The sequence below is a fragment of the Gossypium hirsutum genome, chromosome D04 (genome assembly GCF_007990345.1).
Source record: "Gossypium hirsutum isolate 1008001.06 chromosome D04, Gossypium_hirsutum_v2.1, whole genome shotgun sequence".
NCBI lineage: Eukaryota > Viridiplantae > Streptophyta > Magnoliopsida > Malvales > Malvaceae > Gossypium > Gossypium hirsutum.
In genome coordinates, this window is record NC_053440.1 from 4,270,368 (window position 1) to 4,297,375 (window position 27,008).

General features: G+C 32.8%; 5 protein-coding genes across 5 annotated transcripts; 1 reads left to right on the forward strand and 4 right to left on the reverse strand.

The window, feature by feature from the left end:
• Positions 1–682: 682 nt before the first annotated feature.
• On the reverse strand, positions 683–5,677 carry LOC121216255 (L10-interacting MYB domain-containing protein-like). Its single transcript, XM_041091730.1, has 4 exons — positions 5,508–5,677; positions 5,295–5,421; positions 1,431–1,778; positions 683–1,367 (listed from the first exon to the last, which is right to left on the reverse strand). The coding sequence occupies exons 3-4, from the start codon at positions 1,776–1,778 to the stop codon at positions 690–692; spliced, it is 1,026 nt and encodes a 341-aa protein (XP_040947664.1). The 5' UTR covers positions 5,295–5,421; positions 5,508–5,677; the 3' UTR covers positions 683–689.
• On the forward strand, positions 3,580–5,258 carry LOC107959439 (transcription factor HBI1). Its single transcript, XM_041091731.1, has 4 exons — positions 3,580–3,794; positions 4,067–4,593; positions 4,716–4,937; positions 5,023–5,258. Exons 2-4 carry the CDS (start codon positions 4,279–4,281, stop codon positions 5,167–5,169), a joined length of 684 nt encoding a protein of 227 aa, XP_040947665.1. The 5' UTR covers positions 3,580–3,794; positions 4,067–4,278; the 3' UTR covers positions 5,170–5,258.
• A 2,605-nt stretch (positions 5,678–8,282) lies between the features above and the next one.
• On the reverse strand, positions 8,283–9,034 carry LOC107960884 (RING-H2 finger protein ATL78-like). Its single transcript, XM_016897139.1, has 3 exons — positions 9,027–9,034; positions 8,437–8,830; positions 8,283–8,390 (listed from the first exon to the last, which is right to left on the reverse strand). Exons 1-3 carry the CDS (start codon positions 9,032–9,034, stop codon positions 8,283–8,285), a joined length of 510 nt encoding a protein of 169 aa, XP_016752628.1.
• Positions 9,035–10,621: 1,587 nt separating this feature from the next.
• Positions 10,622–11,573, reverse strand: LOC107961403 (RING-H2 finger protein ATL78). Its single transcript, XM_016897544.2, has one exon. It carries the CDS (start codon positions 11,440–11,442, stop codon positions 10,828–10,830), a length of 615 nt encoding a protein of 204 aa, XP_016753033.1. The 5' UTR covers positions 11,443–11,573; the 3' UTR covers positions 10,622–10,827.
• Positions 11,574–15,105: 3,532 nt separating this feature from the next.
• Positions 15,106–15,961, reverse strand: LOC107961404 (RING-H2 finger protein ATL78). The gene has a single exon (XM_016897546.2). The coding sequence runs from the start codon at positions 15,937–15,939 to the stop codon at positions 15,286–15,288; it is 654 nt and encodes a 217-aa protein (XP_016753035.1). The 5' UTR covers positions 15,940–15,961; the 3' UTR covers positions 15,106–15,285.
• Between the last annotated feature and the right edge of the window lie 11,047 nt (positions 15,962–27,008).

Here is a 27,008-nt window from a genome sequence, read left to right on the forward strand (position 1 = left end):
CAGTGGGTTTAATCGTGTCTATTCCCATTCGAGCAAATATATGCAACATATCAGTAAAAATTCGACTAACAGTTTCCCCAGATCGTTGAAATCGCTCTGTTGCATTTGAATTTGATTCTCTATTTCCAAGAATGTACAATGATAATGCTAACTTCTCCATCGCTGATACTTTCCCATTCTTTAAGCCATAATTTGTTTCCAAATCATGCAACAAGCTATGAAATTTATCTTTGGCATCCTAAAACTATATATTCATGCAACGATCATCGTGCCCATTTAATACTTCGTCCACCCACATTTGACCTGTATAATTTGAATCCATACGCGGTTACAGAGTGAAATAAGTTTCATGGTGCACCAATACACTGCTTAACACATATTCTTCCTCTTCATGATAATTGTTGTTCTCAACTTGGGTAACAATTGTGGCTATTCTTTGTTGAGCTTCTTCACTTAATTCAGGGGTATCATAATTCATATCAAAACTATTATACATATTGTTAAATTCATCCATAACCTGAAAAAGTAATCAAATGAAAATAAATCCTTTAAAATCTCGTGACATTCTATACAACACAAAAACTTGATTAAAAGTATAGCATAAAAATACCAAACATAAAAAGTATCATACATTAGTTTTACATATAAAAAAATAGTATAGTTATATTACAATAATAATTCTAAGGAGCTTATGGTGGAGGTGGTTGATGGTATGGTTGGAAGGGAAATGAGGATGTTGCTACCAAGGATGAAAATGATGCAATTGGATTTTGTTCAGCATACTCATGTCGAAGCCACCAAACCCTATCATCTGGATCTAAGTTCAAAAACACTTCTCGTTTCACCGATATTTGGAACATTTTGGTGGCAAAATAGTACAGTTCATCTTTTTTTGGAATTTCATCTCCCAAAGCACGCAAAGCATCCATTGCATTTGAAATAGTATATTGAGAGTGAGGAAAAATAATTTCATTCACTGACTTCCTTGGACTAGCCATACTCTCACACAATTTCTCAATCTGAGTAGTTAAAGTATTTCTTGATGATTTTCTACTTGAACTTGATTTTTTTCCTTTACCGTGTACGACCCCAAGTGTTTGCTTTCTTCGATTAGGAATTTCATGAGAAGGGTTTGACGGTACCTCATCAGGAGGAATACATTCATTCTCGTTACTATGTTCATCTAAGTCACCAAATCCCTCATTAGGTGCATCATCTCCCATAGGAACCCCACTTGGAAGAACACCAGATGAAGGTGCCCATGCGTTCTCTCCAGTGGCTACAATGCCACCAAAGATTTGCCACATTAACTCATTCAATCGTGGTTCAATTCCTTTCTTCTTAAATCCTTTAAAATCAGAATTTTCCTACATAACATGTTAAATCTTAAATGTCATACTAAGATTTTTATAATTGTAAATTATACTAACCTGTATTTTTGCAGCCCACCATTCTTCGGTAGCATCGACCGTCTTTTTAGATGGACACCATCCAATACCTGTAGATTCCTTAAGCAACTCCCTCCATAACCTCCATTCCTTTTTTAATGTATCCCACTTATTTTTCAATTGAGGTTTTCCATAATTTTTTTGTGTTTTTGCTTGAAAAAGAGTAATGACATTTTCCCACCCTTTTGAGTTTAGATGAGTTGTCGGTCTATTACTAGCATTGACTTCATTCACGCAAAGTTCACAAAATATCAACGTCAGCTCATCATCCCAAACAGCTTTTGTTGCTAAGCTACTATCTCCCTCCACAAAATTTCTTGTCTTTACCATCTATTATCATTGATATAATTCAGTCAATATGCTAGCATTCACCAAGAAGCATAGAGCAAATATATAGTCTATAATTTATATTAGACGTCTCCCAATGCTAATCTTTATCTAGCCATACCCAAAAAAAACTGGCACCTTAATTGAAGCTTCAACTTAATGGAAAAAGGGGAAATGATTGCAACAAAAATATAATATTCAAGTATCATATTTACTCCATTTTTGATTCTCTTGGACACAAGACATATTTATATGGATATCAGACTTAAGTCTCTGGGGCAAACTGATAAAATTAAAGAAAAAATCTGCAAGAAGCATTGGTTCGTTTATTGCTTAAAAATCTATCTACAATACAATTTCTTCATGTTTCTGTCAAATAAATACAGGGCCTTTGGGCCTTTGGCTAGAAGCACTAATATGTTTATTTAATATGAGTTGTCAATGTTACTTTCACTATATTTTAGAAATCCCAGAACAATCTTTTCAAAACCACCAAATCTAAGTTCAGAGAAAAGAAGAGGAAAAAATCATTCCTTTTTGTTTTTGTTTACATACTTCAATTTTCTATCTGTCCAAACAGAATTTAAAACAAAAGAAAAAAAATGTTTCTTGTAGATTGGTTTTATGGGATTTTAGCGTCTCTTGGTTTGTATCAAAAGGAAGCAAAGATCTTGTTCTTGGGACTTGATAATGCCGGTAAAACAACTCTGCTTCATATGCTCAAAGATGAGGTATTTTTTTTTAAATTTGTTTTTCAATTAATTTTTAAAGTAATAATCTGATACGAATACCATTTTTTAGCTTTAAGCTATTACTTGAGCAGAGTTTCTTATTATATGTGAAATCTCAAGGCTTCTTCTGAGTCTGCTTGGTTGCTGAGAAACTAAATGAAAATATCAAAGTAAAAGTATTGAGGAGTATTGGAATTTGAAAATTGCAGAGACTAGTTCAGCATCAGCCAACACAGTACCCAACATCAGAAGATCTAAGCATAAAAATGATCAAATTCAAGGCCTTTGATTTGGGTGGTCATTAGATTGTTCGTAGGGTCTGGAAGGACTATTACGCCAAGGTATTTGCATTTATGTATGTGTGTATATATATTTTTTCAATAAGAAACCAACTAAAAAATTCAAGTATTAATCAATTGTTATCACTAGTTTAATAAGAAACATGTTAATTGATGGTTGGATAGTGAAAAGACTCAAAAGACAGCAAAATTTTGCCCATATACATATTTGCTTGGTTGTATGCCCATATTTTTGCTGTAATTTTGTGATGAGAGAATTTTGTTATCTTTTACAGAGCATAGGTCATCTTTTAACAGGTATGGATGAATTTGGTAACCTACCTATGTGATTCAAATCGTTTTGGGATAGTTTTAGCATTTTTTTATATTTTGATATATTTTAGAAATTATTAATAATCATTAATAATTTTATTTTTAATAACTTTTATAGCTTTTTTTGATTAAATTTTATTTTTTTAATGATAATATTCAAAAATGAATTTGTACATATAATTGTTTAGTCATTTGTTCAAGTTAATTATGAATGTGCAAAATTTATTTTTTAATGATATATTTTCTTGCACCTACTAGGTTGGATTGATGCTAAGAGGAATGGGATTCAGTAACAATACATATATCTTTTTGGCATCCGGGAAAATATACAATGCTGAGAAAACAATGGCTCCATTAGTGGCTACATTTCGTTCAAATCGAAGCATAGAGCAAATATTACCCTTTGCATGTGTCCAATGCATGTGAGAGGCAGGACATGTTGTAACCTGTACTGCCACATTGCCCTACGTGTCTACCTCACAACTCAAATAGAATAAAATTCAGCCTATACAACTGCATGGGAGCACTTATGACTAAAAAGAAATGCATGACTCGGCCTATAGCTTGACTTTAGGCTAAGCCTTTCTCTAGAATCCTGGGAACCTTAGAACCTTGGGAGAGATTCCCTACTGCCTTAGGAAATCAAACAGCTATCCCTGCTTGAGAAACATAATGAGGTAAGGAAATCAAACCTTTTATTAGGTGATGCAGGCTATGACTGCTTGATTTCTTTCTTCCCCAAAGTACCAAAAATTCCCTTGGATAAAAGAAGGAATTATAAGATCATATATGCTTGTGATATATGGTATATGGTATATGGTACTAACCCCCTCACGATGAACTCGTGTTAGGCATGAAGTCATATAGCAAACCTGCCTAAACTTGTTCATATTACTACAAGCTTTTGTTGTTTCGTTTGTTTAGTTGTGCTTTGTTTTGTTTTTGATAGTTTTAGTTTTTGAGGGTTTGAGACATGAATACAACATTGCCGGAGATGTTACAATGTTCGGACTTGACGGTGCTCGAGAGGCAAAGGGCTCGCTTGAAATGGCAAGAGGAACAGTTTCAGCAACAACAACAGCAGCAAAGCTATTTCAGTGAGTTAAGTTGTGGGGTGTTTTCGAGCCAACCAACCATGTACAAGGCTTTCAGGGTGGTTTCATGGGCCGTGCCAGTGGTGACTCGGTGTTACCAGACATGGTTATGGCTCGGCAAGTGAAGCCTGACCCTGGTTTAGAGAGTCCCTGGCCTGAGTTGGGGAAGGTTGACATGGCTGCCATGGGGTTTGGCCCATGTGGATACGGTAATGGCCCTAGTTTTGACATGAACCATGCCATTTCTAGGACTTCTAGCTATCCGCCAGCTGTGGTGGCGACCAAAGCGGTGGAGGTCAAGGGTAACTATGAGAAGATGGCTTCAGCTGTTGGTAAAGAAAGCTTCAACAAAAGGAAAGCTGAAAAGTTGCAAAACTCAAATGTATGTGTGTTGCCTATTGCTTCATTTATTATATTATCATTATTGCCATCAATACACCATGCCAAGGTATATAGACTTATGGGTATTTCACCTTTTCTTTCACTTTTTGATTATATATACAGGTTGTTGCAGAAGAGTCCAAGAGGATCAAAGCCTGTGAAGATGAAGGAGAAGAGTCGAAAATTACAGGGCCAAACACCAACAAAAGCAGTAACAACAAGAAGGAAGCTTCTGGTGATGCTTCTAAGGAGAATTCAAAGGTTTTTGAGGTTCAAAAGCCTGATTTTATCCACGTCTGGGCACGTCGTGGTCAAGCCACTGATAGCCACAGTTTAGCTGAGAGAGTGAGTATTATTACCGATTTGTTTTCTTATTTTATCAAGTCTCTTTCATTAGATAATAATGTTTTAATTATGTTGATTTATATAGGTTAGAAGGGAGAAAATCGGTGAAAGAATAAAGTATCTGCAAGATTTAGTACCAGGATGTAACAAAATCACAGGCAAAGCTGGTATGCTTGATGAAATCATCAATTATGTTCAATCTCTTCAACGGCAAGTAGAGGTAAAAAAATAATGGAGAAAGAACATATGGATTTGTGTATGAACACAAAAATTCTTTTTCATTTCTACTAATTACTTAACTACTTTGATACAATTCAAACACATATATAGAGTATAAAAAGAAGGGTTTTGACTTACCAGATCAAAGTTGAGAACAAGATTGATAGGATGAGTCGAAAAATAGAGCTTCTTTGAGTCTGCTGTGCTGTTGGTGGGGTTTTGTAGGAGTGTCAATTGAAGAGCAGGAGTTGAAGAGCAGGGTTTTCTGCAGATTGGGAAAGAAATTAATTTAATTTTCAAGTATAAAATGGTAAAATAATAAATAAAAGTAAGGTTAATTTTGTCTGCTACAGTGCCAACAGCTCAGTTTAGCCCTCCACTGCTGCTGATTTTGAAAAAGAAACCTCACTGCACTGACAGTCTAAACGAAACAACACAGCAGTGAGTTTGGCACCATATTTTCCATGTAAACCCACCTCACTGCCTGTAAACCTCAATCCAAAGGAAGCCTAAATTTTCCTGTATGAAAATAATTTTTTGCATTGTTATAAAAATTGAAATAATTATAAATAAATAAATTTAAAATATTTATCATTTAATATAATAAATAATTTAAAACGATTTTATAATTAATTAAAATATTTATAAAAATATCATAATACATATTCATATTTTATGAAATAAAATTACAAATTCCCATATTTTTAATAATTTCATAAAAATAAAATAATTTAAAAGAATTCTATTATATATCATTTTTACTATAATGTAAGATCTTTAATAGCATTTTTTATAACTGTATTATTTTAATCTAAAAACACACCCATGGTTCTTTTTAATCTCACCATTAAAGTATCCATTCTCATTACCACAATTGTTTTTAACCTTACCAAAATCAAACATGCATCCAAAGGAAGCCTTAATTTATTTCTTTTAAGTGTTTTTATACATTTTAGTTTCATTTTAGTTGAACTTATATATTTTATTTTTGCATTTTTTTCATTTTTAGTGTTTTTTTACATGTTTATTTTCAATAAGATGATTCGGGTGTTATTTGTAGATTAAGTAAATTTGGCAATGAAGATTTGAATGTGAATTTATGAAATTTGTTAATGGGAGGCCTATTTCTTTAGGAGAAGTTTTGGAAGTATCATCCACCTAAAATTAATGGGGCTCTCGACAAGTTAATGTTCTCCCCAGGTCGAATCAAAATTTTGTTGCTTAATTCCTTCGAGAACCCAACCTTAAGAAAGAATTCATAAAATGAGAGCATCTCATCAAATTGAGATGTATCTCGTGCTTGATAGGGCTAAGAAAATATGGTACCGCTTATCTATATGGAACATTCAGTATATTAGAGGTTGTTGGATAACCTGAAAGTGAGAGGCAACAGATAAAAGGTCAGAAAAAAGAGACTAAAAAAATGTCAAGGGAAGAGTAAAAAGGCGAAAAAAGAGGCAATGAGAATAACGTTGTGAGGGCGACCAACCCTTCCATTCTTTTCTCTGCAATAATTAAAACCATGTGGAAAGCAAAAAGCACCACCAAATAGTTAAAAGAAAAACAAGACTCAATGTATGCCATAAGTTTTGATTAAAAATTGAAATTAAAGAAGAGGAGGAGAAGAGTTTGGACATCTAATGGCATGCACTTTACTCTTTTCAACAATGATTCTATTTAATTTAATTCTTTATTCAACAGAATTTGCTAGACTTTCGCCAATGGAAGCTAGAGTATATTTCGCGAGATTTGAATGTGGAAGTCGATTTTATTACTAATATAGCTTTTCAAGGGAATGCGGGTCTTCATTTAATCGAAGATATCTTATATGTTTTCATGACCTTTAAGATCTCGAAATTTTGAAAAATTTCTTTTCTTTTCTTAAGAACACATACAAGATTTGTCACTACAAACACAGAAACCCCACGATTAATTACTTCATTTATAAATTTCGTAGTAATAGAAATATATGTCTTACCGAAACAGAATTTGTAACTTGCTATCCTCTTCCCTAGAGGGCAAGGATTTACCTTCGTGGAAAAGATGGTTCCTCTAGATTGGATTAAAAGTATGTAACCTTCTTGTTTGTTTTATCAAAAAAAAGAAAAAAAAGAAAAACCCAAAGTTTTTCCACTCAAAAAATTGTCAATAAATCAAAATATAACTAATATAGTTCAAACCCAGACCATACCTGAGGCGGTGAACGCCCTGAATCATTAGTCCATCACACCTGAACGCCCTCGATCATTATATAGAAAATATGTAATAAATTAAACATGATTATAAAAAAACTATAATGCACGGATTATAAAACATTTTTGGTTCTCGCAAATTTTAACCACAGTTAACATTATTAATTAATTCCTCCATTAATTATTTTTCTGCGTTTGCTAGATATTGTTTCTTAACAGTGTAAAGTGATTCTAAACCACTCATTTTCAACGATGGGTAAGGCTTCATTGCTTTTCATAGTTAATCAGTTTTTAAAAAAATAAAGTTTCGCTTTGCCACGGCCACATTGCATTTCCCTTGTGCAAGAGTGACCATACGATCTGTTGAATATTTTGATCCAATCACTGGACTTTATTCGTTTAATCAACACTTTGTTGCTTGCAATTTTGGTAATCGAAAATTGCAGTGCATGTTTTAGTTCATTGTTCCACTAGCTGCAATACATGCATCTTGATGAAATTAGTTGAGAGTTTCAATTGTAAATTGATAATTGGTCATGATTTTCAACCTCTAGGTTTGTTGTTATTGTTATTAATCACTGCACCAAAATACACGATTTCTAGTTCACTTGTATGTTGATGGTTTCCTGCAGCGTGTTGGAACTTTAGCAGCAAGCAAAGGCAAAAAATAGCAAAACAAAAACAAAAGAATCGAAGCAAAACAGAATGAAACACTTGCAAGAATGATAACTGAAAATTCACACTGATTTTCATTTAAAATTTGAAATATATGAGAGTTACAGTTACCTAATGACTTAACTGCTCCCACTAATACATGACTAATGCTAACTTAAATTACACACAAAAGAAGCTGACATATCAGCTATTACATCAATTCAAATCAAGAACACATCTTACTAACTTTGTGAACAAATTACAAATCAACTAGCCAAAGTTACATAGGAACAAAATGATCAAAACCGATTGCTGCATTTGGTTCAGCTTCAATGCTGCACTTCAAGCAGTGTTGCTGCTGGTGTTGTGCTGAACTGCTGCTGGTCTCCTGTTGCATTGCAGGCCAAAGCTTAACACAGCGGGAGGGACTCTGCCTGGCTGCAATTATTGGTCTTTTGGTCCGTTTCAGCCAGGCAGTTCCGGCATGAAGAATGTGAAATAAGCCAAGTATCTATACATGGAGTATGAAATCCATGGTTGCACTTCGGCAAAATCCGAAGATGCTCCCCAGCAGTGAACTTGGACAAGCATATAGCACAAGCGGTGTCAAGGCTCGGCAGTTTCAACTCGCTTGCGTATTTTACAATAGGGAAGGCATTTAAGGTATTTTCCTCGACTCCTGACTTGGCCGAATGGATCACACCAGAATCAGCAGCAACAGAACTTGAGCCTCTGATTCCACACTTGGAAACACAAAACAACCCAAGACAGGAAACGATGGTGCAAGTAGTTGATGATGGAAAAACTGTCTTTGTCGTTTCTTGTGTCCTAATAAAAAGTGAGTACACTAAAAAAATTCTTCCAAACTTTTATTGACAGATGTCTCTTTGTTTGTTGATAACTTGAAAGTGAGACACAACAAGGAAAAGGTGAGAAAAGAAAAAGCGAAGTTAATAAAATGTTAAAGGTAGAGTGTCCAAAGAAAAAGAGGCAAATGAGATGAAGGTTTTGAGGGCGACCAAACCCTTCCATTCTTTTCTCTGCAATTATCTGGAAAGCATAAAGCACCTTTCAATAGGTGAGGAAAATAGACTAAATGTTTACCACATATTTTGAGTAAAAACCGAAACTATGAAGAAACTCAAAATTTTAAACTCTCACAAATCTGTTTAATTTAATCCCATAATTATATATATGAACCACGCATGGTACGTTATTTTGATTGAAACAAAGAAAGCTTTTAATTGGTTTGGAAGAAAAAAAATATATTTCACTTGAAGTTGACTAATTTGAGTAGGATAATGGCATGACATTTGTTGAGTGAAATATATGACATCACATGTCACCTTTCACTAAACTCGTGCAGTAAAAGGGTATTCCACAAGTTAAATACAAGTTTCGTTTTGACATGAATAATTGGGTAAAATTTTATATATACCAGTTTCGTTTTTATATTCATAAATTTTTGGCTAATTGATTTGGATAGCTCGGGTTCAAACCTCTTCTTAAGCATGTTGAATTTTAAGTTGTGGCTTATTGGTCGGATGTTCATCTATTCCGAGAATAGTTTAGGTTTGAATTATCATTGTATAAAAAAACATTTATTATTTAAAAATTGTTATCTATTGTTTGAACGGGTTAATTTTGTAAACAGGGGCGAAGCCAGAAAGGTTTTTTAGGAGGGGTCGAAATTAAATTGTAATTTTATAATAGTAAAAATGCAATTTTACCATCTGAATAGCCTATATTTTTATAATTTTTAAAGGATTAAATTAAATTTTTATCATTTTTAAGGAGGACAAAGTGTAATTTTACGTTTACTAATTTAAAATTTTAAAAATTTTAAAGAGCTAAAATAAAAAATTTTCCATTTTAGGGGGATTGGGATCATGCCAGCCCCCTAGATACACCAATGTTTGTAAAGATTTTAAGGTTTTGCAAATGAAAATTTTTTTAAAGTTAAATTTTAAATGCAAAAAATAATAATTTCCGTTTATCTGGTGAGTTACTCCTTGTCTTATAATGCCACGTGGTGGGCCATATTGGTAGGTCAAAGGTTAGGGATCAAGGGTCACTAGCCAAATGAGTACCATTGGTGTGGGTATTTTGGCATTCTAGTACGTCTTGTGTGATCTTGCCTGTATTCTAGGTCATCTTTGTTTTGACATCATAATCACATAACTAATGAGTGGGCTTGCTTATTGTATGGACCATTAGTCGAGGAATTTTCATGAGTGGTTGTCATGGAAAGTTTCTAGAAGTCCACAAAAAACAGTCCTATTAGATGTAACAGACACTAGGATGCAAATTCTAACCAGAGTTAACACTAATTCCTAAGTTTCTAGAAGGGGAGATAGTGGCCATAGCCTCCTTAGCTAAGAGGTATAATATTCCTTTAGTAATTTTTTGAACAAAATTTTTAACTTTGGCCAGCTAAACTTCTAAAATTTTATTTTGACCCCCAACGGCTGCATCATTTCTCATCGCTTTTCATATTTAATCACATCTCTTTGCCATTCCCACATTGCATTTCCCTTGTGCAAGAATGATCATACGATCTGTTGAATATTTTGATCCAATCACAGGATTTTTGTTCCATTAACTTTTAAGAAATTTCAGTTCAACTAACACTTTGTTGCTTGCAATTTCGTTAATAGAAAATTGTGTTGCATAATTAGTTCTATGTTCCACTAGTTGCAAGCTTTGCATAGCAGCCACATATGATATGAAATTAGTCATGATTTTCAACTTCTAATTAAGACGGCATTTCTATTAATCATTACACCAAAACCGGCTTAGTTTCCACCCTGTATTTATGTACAATTTCAGTTCTCTTCTACGTTAACGTTGATGATGCTTTCTTGCACCGGCAGAGGCTGTTCCAAGGAACCTATCGGGCTGCAGTTATCGGTCTTTTGATCTGTTTCTATCAGGCAGTGCCTGCATGTAGGGCATGAAGAATGTGAACTAAGCCAATTGTCGATACATTGAGTATGAAATCCATGGTTGCACTTTGGCAAAATCCGCAGACGCTCCTCAGCAGCAAACTCCGACAAGCATATGGCACAAGCGGTGTCTAGGCTGGTTAGTTTCAACTCGGTCGCGTATTTTATGGTAGGGAAGGAATTTAAGGCTTTCCTCTCAACTCCTTTATTAGCTAACTTGGCTAAAGGGTTTACACCAGATTCAGAAGCAACAGAACTTGAGCCTCTAATTGCACACTTGACCATACAAAACAACCCCAAAAAGGAAATGATGGTGCAAATGAGGACTAAGAGAATAATGGTTGCATTTGAATGGAAGTTGTCATTGATGGGGGAATTGTTTTGTTGAGCTGGGGAAATTGCAGGGGATTCTATAGGGTGAAGAGAGGAATGTAGGAGAAATTTTCTTGGATACAAGTCTTGGGAGAAAAGGGTTGATGTTATTGAAGTTGTCATATTTAATTTGCTGCTAGTTTTTTTAGTTCAGAGGGCTGTAAGGAGTTGGTTCCATTGAAGGATTATATATACATGGTAAATAATTAATTAGAAGGTGGCTCAGAGACTTATATTTTAAGATTATTAATATTTTTTCCGCCCACCCTTCGCGTCGGGTTTAGTGTTTGTTTGCTAAAAATTTGAAAGTTAAAATATGCTTTTCATTCCTGTATATTTCATATATTTGGAATTTAGTCTTTCTATTTCTATCAATTCCTTTAAATCTAGTTGTTACGGAAGTTAAAATTTTTCTATTAAATTTACTAGTGTGATATTTTAAAATTAAATAAAAATCACTTGGTAGTCATGTGAAATAAAAATATTAATTATTTAGATTAATCAATGACATTATAAAAATTAAGGGATCAAATTATTTCAAAAATTAAAATATATAGATTAAATATCAAATTTTAACATATTATAGGGGTTAAACTCAAATTTTACCATTCGAATAACCCGAATAATTTGAATAACAGATTGATGTAAATACCCTCTTGGTTTCTGTCAAATTTGAAAAATGATCAAATTGGTCTCTCTCAACAAACAATATAAAAAATTCAGAATAATTTTTTAAATCCAAAATATTTATAAAAGTTTCAAAAACAAATCTAAAAAAATATATAAAAAAGTTTTAAAATTAAAATTTTTCTAGAATAATAATTTTAGGGACTTAAATAAGTAAATAATGATTCAAGTTTATCATATTAAAGTATTTTTTTTATTTTTCTTTCAAAAAAAACTTCAAATATATATGGTTTCAAATTTATGTGCTCTAACATTAAATTAGTTATACTGTAACAAGATTTTAATTTGACATGTTTAATTTTTTAATTTCACTCGATTCAGTTCGACTCGACTCGAATCGAAAAATTCTCAACTCGAGTTAGAATGATAAAATATGACTCATCAACTCGATTACCTCAAAATTTTTTTACTGGATTCGATCAAACGGTCACGCGGCAGATAAAAGAATGTAAATTATAAAGGGATATAGATAGATATAGATATTAAAGGAATAAAGTGTATCTCAAATATTTCTTTAGGGTAATTTACTCCAAGATTTTATTTAGGACTTTCAACAAGTTGGATACCCACTAGGTCTTTTGTAGTTCAATAGATAATTCCTTTTTTTAATATTGCTGAAAGGCCAATTCAACTTTCCAGCAGCCAAAAAAGGTACCACATGCTAGTTTCCAACCACTGCTTCTCTCCATGGAACATCTAGTCACTAGCCGGTAGCTTTTTTACCCGGATTTGCCAAGTATTACAGGCACAACCGCTGAGGAATTCTGAAATCTAATGAAGAAGGGATGTTCAAAAACTTGATGAAATCAAAGCACCAAGCACTGCCCTTATAAAACTATATGTTTTGAGCCTTAAAGGATAATATGATAGGGACAGTACTAGTGGAGTTGGTTTCGAAGCAGCAAATTTGCTGCATAAACAAAGTACAATTTGCAGTCCTTTTTTCTTTTCGGCTAAGGCCAAACTTTATATATATATATATATAAACTGGGTTACTTTGCTGCTATTACATAGTTATTGGATCAGCTTCTTGCATGCTGTTATGCAGGCCAGGTTTACAACAATAAATTAACATTACTTTTACATTCGACGATTAATTCATCTTAGCTGTCAAACTAGTACAAGAGTTACTTGCACTTAAATAAGATGTCAGTTTCCAAAACTCCAAGTTGTTTAATTTGTTTATTTTGGTATCAGATCAGATCAAATCAGATCAGATGAGATGAGATCAGATCAGATCATTATCTTTCAGCCATATAAGTAGTATGATAATCTGATTAACAAGTCAGGTTTTACTAGGGGCTAAGATTAGAGCTGGATGATATATGAGATCTTTGGAAAATACTCATGCTATTTTTAATTCTCAAATTGGTATTATGAAAAGCAATATAAGGGTTAAAAAAAAGGTTGATCTAATCTAATCTATCAAGGGTTGTTACTATATAACATGTAAAGTACTTTTGGCACAAGAAAAAAAATATTATAGATTTTGGACCAAAGTCGTGAAAAGAATAGTGGGTCCTCTTTTTTCACTTTTTTATCATGTTTGAATTTTCATATACAGGTGATAGATCAAGGATAGGCTAATTTCAAAGTTAGGCACTTGTTTTTGTTTCATACCAGATACACCACTAAATGAATCCATATCCTCTGACGCACGAAAGTTGGGGAAGGAATTACTGGAAATGTGTGTGTAATACTGGCATTGGCTACACATTTATAAGTGACTTGGAACTGCTACTTGAAAATTGAAGTGATGCTATTTCTAGCCAAATTTGCTGTAGAATTTCCAACACTAATGGTCTTGTACTATGATTGTTAGCTTTTTGTTGTGTTTGAACTGCAATTTTTTCAGAGGAGGATACAAGGATACAACACCCAAATACACAACAACCAATATAAAATCATCATGTTAGCATACACACTTCCAAAGCCTCACGTCATACATGCCTAACTCTTGTAGCTGAGTGTAGTTTATGCACACTGTTTAGGTTTTTCACCAAAACAAGTTGACTTTTCAAGACGAAATTTCCAACTTAGTATAGAAGTTAGGTTTTTTGCCGTCAATTAGGTTACCTATTATACAAATATTTTTAGGGGTCTTTTAAGTTTACATGATCTATTTAAAAATTTATAATTCAATTTCAACTTTCTTACATGTAAAATCATTATCTTTAGCCTTCAAAATTTATAATTTTATTTTGAATTTAATCTAAAATTGATGTAAATCAACGAATAAATTAACTTAGAAACTAGTAAGCTAGTTTTTGAAGTTATATGATATCACATAAATAAACAATAATTTATCATAAGGCACATTAATTCCAACAATCGAGCATGAGGGTGTGGAAGATGGCACCTTGAAACACTTTCCAATACTTCAAGGAAAATGGAGGAAACTTAAAAGAGAATGAAGCAAAATAGTGGTTAGGTGGAGAAGGTAATGGGAATAGAGAAAATACCAAAGATTATACTTGACTTTTGTGGGGCTGACCTGGAACTTGGGGCCCAAGGAAGCATGGGATTGGGTTTTTCCTCGTCTTTTAGATGACAACTTAGGCAGAATAATGTCCACTCTTGGCAGCATGGTGCCATTGTTGCAGGTTAAAAGCTATAACTCGTGGCTTGATTTACTGCCAGGCCAACTATAAATTGTCAATGTATTGTGCCCTTTGATCGATATAGTTCTTAGTTTTTAAATTATTATTATTATGAACTCGTATTACAGTTTTAAAAAAAAATTAATTAGTCCATCAGGGCAAGTTATTGTTCACCGTACATACTCCAGTAATAACATTGGACTTGATTCAAAGAAATCTTCTTGACAAAAACAGTCTAATGAAAAATAATTTCCCCTTCCTATATGCTAAATAATTCTTGACAAAAGCGTTGTCAAATTAATCTGATGGATCCAGGCATGCAGCTTATCTTCATATGAATTCATATTTACATTTTGGGATAACTTTATTATATACAGCTAATGTTTTTAGCATCTTATCTCTGTCTGGGTGCCTTGGTTTTATTGTTGGAATTAGCATTTTGGTGAAGTACAAGTGGGGTCTCCATGATACGGTTAAAGTTTTCTCTTTTTGCTTGGCAATTGGTGCCATTCTTATCAGGCATTTCTAACAACACTTTTGCAGTGATAATTACTTTACATATTCAATAATTTTACTTGAATTTTATAATTTTCAAGAATATTCGAATACAAGTTGACAGTATGGTTTTCCACTTCCAAAATGAGCTTCGCTCATGGAATATAACACCTTCAGAATCATATCAGCTAACACCCCTATAATCACGTGCCATACCTTCAGGTTCCAGAGGTTGAATATTCATAATGCTGTCCTGAGCTGGAACACATGATTCCAATGATCTACTACTTTGATTACATCCCATGATCTTTTGGCATGTTTCAAGCAAACAATGCCTGCATTTGGGGCATGATGTGTGTGATTTAAGCCACTTATCAATACAACGAACATGAAATCCATGGTTGCATTTCGGTAGAAACCGCAGGCCCTCGCCAGGTGTAAACTCCGACAGGCATATCACGCATTCCCCGTCCAGCCCTTGCAGATTCATCTCCGCTGAGTAATTCACCACAGGGAAAGTCTTGAGTGCCTCTGGCTCGATTCCTTTATTAAGTATTGCAGCTGAAGGGTAGTTGATGGAGTCGGAAGCCGACCCGTTTGAGCACCTTAGCACACATTTGATTATTAAGTTTAGCCCCAATGAGAAAATTATGCCACAAAAGATGACTGAAAGTACCATGCAAACATTTTGGTCTAAACTGGTATTCTGAGGGTAAGGAGGAGGAGCTGATGGTTGGTTCGATTGTTTGTAATAAAGCAGTAATTTTCTGGAATGGAAGTTTCCAAGAAAATTCTGCAATAGTTGGGATGAAGTAGAAGAAGTTGAAATTGAATACATGGTTTCCAGTAGGTTTGCTGAGTTTGGATGAAATTTGTTTGGAAGAGCAGTCAAATGGTGGAGATTATATATAGCGAAAGTTGGAAGGCTTAAAAGTAGTGATCAATAGGTCATTGTTTTTCTTTTTTTTTACTCTTTTGGTGGCTAGATATGAGCATGAGAATATAATGATCCTCTCTGCCTGTTTCCAATTTCAATTCACGACCCACTAACTAAAGAAAAAGACAATCCAAAATATTCCACTGGATTTCATGTTCAATCTTTTTGTTAGTACTGTCACCAACCTTAGGACAAATAGCCTAGGTGGAGGTACAAGCATAGCACAGTGTGAGTAGGTGTTATTCCTTACCCTGGACAAAGGGACAAAAATCCTAACGATCTAACTGGCAATCAGCAGCAGCCAACACAAACCGGCCAAAACTCCAATTTCTCCTCCGTGTTACTTGTATAAAACATATCCTCCATAGTTTTCTTTAATGAAATGTCAAGACAAAAATATATAAAGTTTTCACCATATGTTAAGGTTAATTAGCCCAATTATGTTAAAATTTTAAAAATTTAGAGATAACGTAAAAATCTATAATCTTAGAGTTACCCATGATGAAAATTCGATTCAAAATTTAGTATAACATCAAATCTCAAGTTTAATGAGATAAAATATATCACCAATATATGACTGCTAGTACTATAAAATAATATATAATATATCAACATAAGTTAAAAGTGTTAAGTATCGATAATGGTAGGGAAGAATGGTATCTACCTATGTAAGTACGAAGTTTGATAGCTTTTAAGAGCTTAAGGGGTTTTTTGGATCACCAGTGGGATCGACTTTGATGGGTTAAAAACAATGGTAATTATGAAATTAATTATAATAGCGGTGAGATTAAAATTAGTAGTGAGATATATGTTTAAATACAATTGCAGCGATGGCGGTGAAATGAATTATAATGAAATGATGAAATTACCATTAAAGACATTTGATTAAAACTTGTATATAATAAAAATTTCAATTATTTAACATTTAAAAATTAATAATAAATAAGTAAAAAAATAATTAAAACTCGACAAAAAAATAAAAAAATATTATTTTTATATTATATTATTTAATATTTCAAAATTAACCATATATCAAATATAATTATTCACTTTATTATTACTTTATTTATATAAATATATATTATCTATTTGTAGTTAGGTACTTTAATATTATATAGGATTAGACCTATTCATGAGTCGGGCCACTCGTCTAGGGTCAAAGGCTCACTCAAAAAATGGGAGGTTTTGGACAAAATACGAGGCCTAAAAAATGGGTTTGGATAAAGTTTTATACTCGTTTTCTGTATAGGTCGGGCCTTGTGCAAGATTTTTTTGCCCGAGCCCGGCCTGAATATTATCTTATAAAAAATATTATATTAATTATATATTTATATTTATATTAAATCACTTGCCCAATAACAACTAAACCCATTACCCAAAACCTAAAAAAAAAAGACCCAACTAAATAACCTAACTCAAAATATAAAATTTTTAATATTCTATTTAATACAATAACATATTTTTATATTTATTTTTGTTTTTTAATACAATAAAACATCTATTATATGTATGGTAGTGTTTTTAATATAAATAATCTTTAATGTGTAAAAAACTTTTATTTTAACCTTCTTTTATTGCATTATATTTTTTTTAAAAATATTTTTAAATAAAAATCAATCTTAAAAAATTAAATATAGGCGGGCTGGGTCAGACCTGGGTTTACCTTTCTTAAATTGGGTTAGACTTGGGCAAAAAAGAAACCCATTTTTTGGATTGAGCCAAATCCAAACTTAAAATATTTATTTAGATACCTTACATAGATTTGACCCAAACACAACCTAACACGACCATGAGCACCTCTATAGGATTTCTTCCTTCTAGCCATCAACGGGTTTTTGTATTAATTCTTTAAATGAAAAAGGACAAAAATGGTATGTGAGCTGCAAGCAGCTTTCAATTTTCAACATAGTTTTTCATCCAAATGGAGTTTGTGCTGCGATTGCATTGATGATAAACAGGTATCTAAAGAAGCTGATGGTCACTAAATTAACTATAACTACGACAAAGGTAAGCGCACCTATCGAACAATAGTATAGCTATGGTGAGTAGGGAATATTGTATCCACGAAGACTAAAAGTATTAGTAATTACCGTTTTTCCATTATTTAACTGATAAATTGGAGTGATTGTTTTTAATCTAAATTTACTGATCTAATTTAACTACGAACGCAACAGAAAATAAAATAGGAAAATAATCGAAGATACTCAATGAGATAGTCAATACCCAAGAAAGAATCCATCTAGACTTCACCTATTATTATGAATCTGAATTAAACGATTTATTCACTTGTGCCTTGATCTGTAGAAATCCCCAAATTATGTTAATATCTCTTTCGAGAGTAAGAATAACTGACTCTAGGTTGATTAATTGAAATCTATTTCTAATTAAAACCCCTATTGTCACATTAACTCGATCTATGAATTCCTCTATTAGATTTGACTCTAATCCGGTTGATTTATGTAGTCTTATTTCTAGGATTGAATGCAACTCCACTCAATTATGCTAGATCTACTCTTAAATAGGGACTTTTGCTCCACTGAAATAAGCACATTGAACATGAATTAATATCCTGAAAATATTAAAACACGAAATAAGCATACATAATTGAGAACAAGAATCAAGTATTTATCATGTAAATCAGAAATCAAATAATAAGATTCATCATAGGTTTTATCTTCCCTAGGTATCTAGGGAATTTAGTTCATAATATGGAATGAAAACATCTCAAAATTAGGATAACAACAAGACATAAAACATCAAGACATAAAGAAACTTAATAAAACTTTGAAGGAAATTAAATGGAGATCTTCAATCTTGAAGGAGATCCGCTTCCGAGTTGAATTTGATGGCGTTCTTTGAGTCTTTTCTTCAATCTTCTCTGAGTGCCCCTTTAGGTCTTCTTCTAATTGGTATTTATAGACTTTAGAATGCTTAGAAAGCCTAAAAATTGAGTTTTTCCATGTATTTAGGAAGCAGGGTGCGATATCGACATGGGCTAGCACATGGGCGTGTGGCCAGCCCATGTGGCTCACACAGGTTTGTGGCCTACCCGTGTGGATATTGGAAACAGCTCTATTTGTCTGATATTAGCTCGTTTTTCGCTCCTTTTGCTCTCAAATGCTCTCTTAAGTATAAAGACATGAATTTAAAGGATTCATAGCATCAAATTCACTAATTTACATAATTAATCATCCAAAAACGCATCAAGAATGAGATTTAAAAATATGTTACTTTTATGGCTTATCAAAAGCCCTAACGACTTATTCTAATATAACTATGAAAAGAGGTCATAAACACAAGATTATGATATTATCATGGAATATTTTGTGTTGATTGATATGAAAATTATTGTATAAGATATGTTTGATTAATCAAATAGAATTGCCAATTCAAATCATAGTTTACCATGCACATGCACTAAATGAAAATTCAATCATGTAAAACACCATTTATGCAATTGATTTTCAAAATTATCAAATTCTATTTTTCTTTTTGAAAAGGATGAGATTATTGAAAGAACGATGGGTTATATCTCTTATTTACTAAAAGTCACGAAGCTTCCTATAAAGAATTATTGTAAAAATTGTTTATAGAAATCAATATTTTTGTTATACATTCCTTAATGCTAAATGAACTGAATTCATCATTACTGGACTTTGACAATCATTGAATTTTATTATATCTTGTCAACATATATATATATATATATATATAATTATGATGAGAGGAATAAAACTGCCTTGAAACCTTCGGTAAAATATACCATGATGTCCTTTGACTCATAGCTATCAAGGACATGAACTGTATGTACCGTACCATGTTGTCTGTTTTTCATGTATCTGGAACTATGAATCTCCACTTCTGTAACAAGTAACTATTGGCACAGCCGCACTGGAATCCTGGAATACTCTATATTGGAAGAAGATATGTTTAAAAACTTGATAAAACTAAAGCACCAAGCACATTAATGTTAAAAAACTCTAGTTTTTGAGCCTCACAGGAGCATGATAGGGACAGTAGTGGAATAGGTTTCTAACTAGCAAATGGAGAAAGTACAATTATCAACTGTGTATTACATAGTTATTCGACCAGCTCTTGCATGCTATTGTGCAGGCCAGGTTTACAACAATAATTGATGACTAATTCATCTTAGTTGTCAAACTAGTATAAGTTACTTGCAATTTTTTTATATACATACGGTGGGTTGTTATCAGAAATATTATACAGCCTGCAACTCATTGCTATCAGATCATATCAAATCTTTCACCTATGCAAGTAGTCTAATAATCTGAGTTCTTTTAATAGAACTAAAATAAACCAGCTTTTACTAGTGGCTGCGATTAGAGCTGGATTATCTACAAGATCTTTTGAAAATACTCATGCTTTTTTCTTTTTTCTTTTAAATTGCCAAATTGGTACTTCATGAAAAGCAATAAAAGGTTAAAAAAGGTTGATTTGAATCTGTCATGGTACTAAGTTATTACTTCAGAACCATCTATATAACCTGTAAAGTACTTTAACACCCTATAAAAATATTATAGATTTTGGACCAAAGTTGTCAAAAGAACTGTGGGGACACTTCCTTTTTCCTTCTGTTACGTTTATTTTCATATACAACTGACAGATCAAGGATAGGCTAATTTTAAAGGTAGCACTTGTTTTTGTCTCATATTGTTGTAACATCTTAAAAATATTGATATTAAGTTGGTTTTGGATGGGTGGTGAAATTAGTTATTGTAATAGTGTGATTAAAATCAATGAACGTAACGATGGCAATGAAAATGACTATTAAAGATATTAAATTGAAATGTATAATAAATTATTAAAATTATATTTAAGTTAAATTATAATTAAAAATATTTTTATATTAAAATTTTATTATTAAAAAAATTATATCATATTAAATAACAATAAAAATCGTTATTATATTAAAATTATAATAAAATTAATTTTTAAAAAAAAATTAAAACCCTAAATTCTAAAATTAAATACTAAATTTTAATCAACTTAAACCTTAACATCACCCCTAAATCTTATTCCATTTTCCCCTAAAATCATAAGTATTAAACTCTAGATTCTAAATCATAAACCTATTTTAACAAAAAGAACACCATCAACCTGCGTTATTTTTATTTAATTAATTAATGCGATAGAGTTAAAATATTGTTAAAGAGAGTTGATTTAGTGTTAGAAAATACATAATATTAATTAAAAATTCTTTTAAAAATATGATGTGACATATTTTTATTGAAATATGATGTGACATATTTTTATTGAATACATAAAAAATATTTTTTTGAAATCATCAATAATAAGGATACTCTATGTTACCGTGTTCTATGTTCTAAGTACTTTTCGGATTGGGATGTGCTCCACCCTAATGTAGTTGATAAGCCCTCCTTCTCTTGGACGAGTATCCTGCACGCGGTTAAAGCACTTGAGACTGGGTTTGGATGGCAAATAGGGATGGCATGACTCCTAGGTTCGGGTTCGACAGATGGGGCTTTGAGGATCTTGATGGCAATTCGTTGAGGGCTTCTTTCAATGGCATTTGGGATGGTTTGGATGGCTTATTGAGTTGAAGAGGTCTAACTTGTGTGTGTGGGACAAAGATCAGGTGGAGGAGCTTTATGGCAGTAGGTTGTGTGATCATATTTGTGCCTTGCCGACTATTCAACATGGTCCACTAGATCGGATTGTTTGGTTTCACAAGTCCGAGTGCTATTAATCAAAATTTGGCTACTCTTGGCTTATTCTTAAGAAGATGGGTTATGGGCCGCATCGCTTATTCTAGAGGACTATCTGGAAACTCCATGTGCTTCCCAAAATCCGTATCTTTGCCGAAGGGTTGGTCACAACTTACTCCCAACTAATGTTAAAATGGCCACGATTTTCCATGACTTCGATCGCACTTGCCACCGATGCGAAATTGGAAATGAAACTATTATACATGCTCTTAGAGACTGTCCTAAGGCTCGTGTGGTTCTTTCTTTTGGTGGGCTTGACGGACGCTTACTTGATTCTCCCTTTGAGAGTGGTATTGATTGACTTGAGGATGCCACCCGCTTATTGGATCTTAAGGCGTTTGAGAATCTCATCATAGTTTTATGGAATAGTTGGAATGGTCGTAATAATGCTCTGTTTCGGGGCAAGGAGGATGATGCTTAGGGGGTTTGGAAGCGAGCGAGGACTTTGGGGGATGATTTTAGGATCCATAATCTATCGCATGCCCAATGAACCCCAGTCCCCCTAGGTCCCATAGGTAGATCAAGCCCGCGAATGATGCCAGTAAGATTAATGTTGATGTGGAGATTTTTGACTCGGTAGTGGGCATCGGGATTATTGCGAGGGACCATGATGGTTTTGTGTTAGGGAGTCATGCAGTCTTTTTTGGACCATAAAATGGATATTGAATGGGCTGAGGTGGAAGCCTTAAGGGAAAGGATTATGTGGGCTCGTAACAACGTCAAGGGCTTTGTTTGAGATTGATTGTGCGAGTTAAGTTAATCGGTTTAAGTCTCGTCGGGAGGACATTTCGATCTTTGGTTTTCGATTGAAAGAAATCTTTGGGTTATTGGAGTCTTTCATCGATTTTAAGATTGAGTGGGTTGCTTGTTTGAGCAATAAAGTGGTTGATAGCCTTTGTAAACTTGCTATTAACAAACGTTGTACCTTTCCTTTTAACATGGAGTATCCGAGCGATATTCATGGACTTGTATTTGCTAATGCTTGTTAATTCGAGATAACGGCCTTTGGACCCATTTTTGATTAAAAAAAAGACTTTTATTAATTAAAAGTGGTGACTATTCAAATACAACCATTTGAATAGTTTTTTATTGTTAAGAGAGCAATTATTCAAAACATTTAGTCGGATAGTTCTGTCTGTATTAGCACATGAGATTTCTTCTAAGAGTTGGATTTCATTTGAAACAAATTTTCCTTATATTCTCCGTCCATTTTCTAATATTCATAAATTATTCGATAAAGGATCACTTTAGAAATTTTGAGAATTTGGATATTAAAACTTGAGTAGTAAAATAGTTGGAAATGTAACATTTATGATAATTTCTCAAATCTATATATTTGTTAGTAATAAATTTGAAATTCTTAAAATATTGTTAGTTCTGACAAAACCAAGATTTTATACTTTTTCAAATATATATCATATCAAATTTCAAATATATATCATATCAAATCTCAACTAGTTTATTCATAATGTATGTATTTCATTCTTACTATTTGCCTAATAAGTGATATCAGGGGCGAAACCAGGGGGGCTGGTAGGGGCCCTGGCCCCCTTAAAATAGAAAATTTTTCATTTAAGCCCTTTGAAATTTTTTAAATTTTAGATTAATAAAAGTAAAATTACACTTTGCCCCCTTAAAAATGATAAAATTTTTTATTTAATCCTTTTAAAATTATAAAGATAGAGTCTATTAAAATAGTGAAATTATATTTTTACTATCATAAAAATTACAATTTAATTTCGGCCCCCTTAAAAAATTTTCTAGCTTCGCCCCTGAGTGAAATCTAAATCTAAAATTTCAAATCTTTGTTCCTATATTGAGCATTATAAAAATTGATATCTTGTAATACTTGAATTGTTTTTGTCTGTCCGAAACACAAATAGTCATTGAGTTTTATTACATCATTGAGACTCATTTGCTTATATCTCTTTTGCACACAAAAATAAACTATGAAGATTGTCGAAACCATTTTTTATTTTTGGAAAAAAAACAAAAATTAGTTGTCAACTTAAAAAAAAACAAAAATTGGGAGTCGCCACCAATCTTTTATTAAGGTGTGATTGGATCACCTAAAAAATAGCTTTGGTCTACGAGTTTCAGAAAAATGGATTCGGGAGTCAATTACGTACGAGGAATGATTAGCACCCTCGTAACGCCCAAAAATTGGTACCAAATTGATTAATTAATGTCTTAAAGCCGAGAATTTTTAAAAAAATACTATCCTTAGTTAAATGAAATTATTTATTAAGACTTTCTCTTTTTGAAAAGAAAAATATCACACCCAATGCGTTAGAGCACAACATTTTATTCTCTTCAAGATGAGTTGGTCCAAAAAACTTGAATAATAAAATTTAACAAAATATTTAATTGTTTAAAATTTATGAAGAAATCGCAGCCCAATACGTTAGGGCACGATTTCTTAAAATCTCAAACATTCAATATTTCCTTTATATTTAAAAAAAAATCTTTATCTCGAGAAATCAACGTGTCATATCCAATACGCTAGGACACAACACATTGAATTCCCGATGACAAGTTTTATTTTGTTTGATTAAAGAACAATCCTCGATTGTTAGATTTTACGAAGAAAATCGGAACCCAATACGTTAGGGCTCAATTTTCTTGAAAATCTGAAATACGAGTATTATCTTTATTTTGAAAATTTTCCATTTTTAAATTCGAGTAAAAGATAATGTAATGTTATAATGTATGTATAAATATCGTGATAACAAATACAATAGTAATAAATACAACAATGGCATAGAAATAATTATATAAACAAATAAATAAATAAAAATAAATCAATAACATGCAAAGCATCAAATAAATGAGCGAAATAAAAAAGCATGCTTTTAAAATATAAATGAAAACATAAATTGATAAACAAAAGAAGGAAATAAACAAAAAAAATATAAAGAGAAAAAAGGTTATAAAATATATACATGTACATATATAAAAAAATTATATACATATATATAGATTATAAAAAAGATAATTACATATATATATAAACAAATAATAATAATTACATATATTAAAATTAATTAATTTAGAAATATATATATATAATTTATGAAGAATAATATAAGAAAACATACGTATATACATATTTATCAAAGTAAAAAATATATAAAAGCTTATATATATGCATATAAAAGTTAGGAAATAAAAAATGTATATGTATATAAAATGTAAATGTATATATATGTATATAAAAGTTATGCAAATAGAATAATAATAAAATATATATATATAATATGTGCATGTGTTTATAAAATTTTTTAAACAAATGTATGTATATATATTATTGTAAAAAATATGCGTATGTGTATATATAGTTATAATAATAATAATAATAATAATAACTTAATAACAAGAAAATCAAATTTAATAAAAATAAATAATAAATAATAAATAAAAAAAGACTAAATCGAGCTTTGACATAAATTCTGGGCCTAAATCCGCAAATAAATGAAGTTGAAAGGACCCTATTGAACACGCCAAAGAAAATAAAAATGCAAGAGAAAGAGAAATTTGAGGGAATACTCTTAAGAATTATTATTACTCCCAACTTCCCCTCCTTTACAATGAAGGGAGAGGCCTCTATCTATAGTTGAGCCTCCCCAAATCCAACGGTACAGATCAATTACATCAACGGCTAAGATTAAAGGGTATCTGCAAATTAAATCTCTAAGATTACAAAATTATATCTTTCTAAGATTGCATATATCATATCTAAGATCATATCTAAGATTACATATCCTTGAAGATTATGTTTCCATAAGCTTGTAGATGGACCTTCAACCTTTTCAAGTAATGGGCCATTTCGACTGGGCCAAATGATATAATTTTGTACTGGACTTAGACTTTGTTTTATTATTTTGGGTTTATTATTTTTTGTGAGCCCGGGCTAAAATTGGGTATTACAGCTGCCCCTCTTTGCTCGTTGTCGTGTAACAGGAACGGAGCAAAGACTTTAGAAATGACCAACTTTTTCCCGGTCGTGCTGGACCTTGGTACTCTTCTTCTTCAAGTAGCCTTATTCCTTCCTACTGCATCTTCAGAGGTATAGGAACTAGTGCTTCAATCTACTCCATTGCAACTTCAGGGAGATAAGACTTATAACTTCAACTTGATCTGCTGTCACTTAAAGATGAATTTGACGCGATCTACTCTTTTGTAATTTCAGAGAGATAAAATCTATCACTTTAATCCGCTCCATTGCAACTTTATGGAGATAGGATTTGCCATCTTTAATCTACCCCGTGCAACTTCAGGGGGATAAGATTTGCTTTCTCAGTCTGCTCCTCTGCAACTTCAGGGAGATAAGACTAGAGTCTGCTCCACTGCAACTTCAGGAAAATAAGACTATATACGATCTGTTTTCTGCAACTTCAGAGAGATAAAATTTGTGATTTTAATCCACTCCACTGCAACTTCAGGGAGATAAGATATAGGCTTTAATCTGCTCTACTACAACTTCAGGGAGATAAGATTTGCCATCTACAATGTCGGGGAAACAAGATTCGCCATCGTGGCTTCAATCTGCTCCGCTACAACGCCAGGGAAGTAAGATTTGCCGTTGCGGCTTCAATTTGCTCCACTGTAAAGCCAAAGAGATAGAATTCGCTACCCACAGCTTCAATCCGCTCCACTTCAGCTAATCCAAGCCTTAACGCCAAGGAGATAAGATTCACCGTCGTGGTTTCAATCTACTCCGCTATAACGCCAGGGAAATAAGATTCGCCATTGTGGCTTCGACCTTTTCCATTGCTACGTCAAGGCGATAAGACCGATGTCTTCGATCTGCTTCATTGCTAGTACAGGAAGGCAAGATCTGCTATTTTCAACCTACTCCACTATTGCTCAGGGAGATAGGATTCAACCTATTCCACTGCTGACCAGGGAGATAGGACCTACAATCTTCAATCTATTCCACTGCTGCCCAGGGAGATAGAATTCTCAATTTTCAACCTATTCCACTGTTGACCAGGGAGATAGGATTCACCATCTTTAACCTATTCCACTGCTGACCAGGGGGATAGGGTTGGGGTCATCGATCTGCTTCGCTGTCGGTACAGGAAGGCAAGATCTGCTATTTTTAACCTGCTCCGCTACAACCCAGGGAGGCAAGGCTGGTGTCTTCGATCTGCTTCGCTGTCGGTGTAGGAAGGCAATATCTGCTATTTTTAACCTACTCCGCTGCAACCCAGGGAGGCAAGG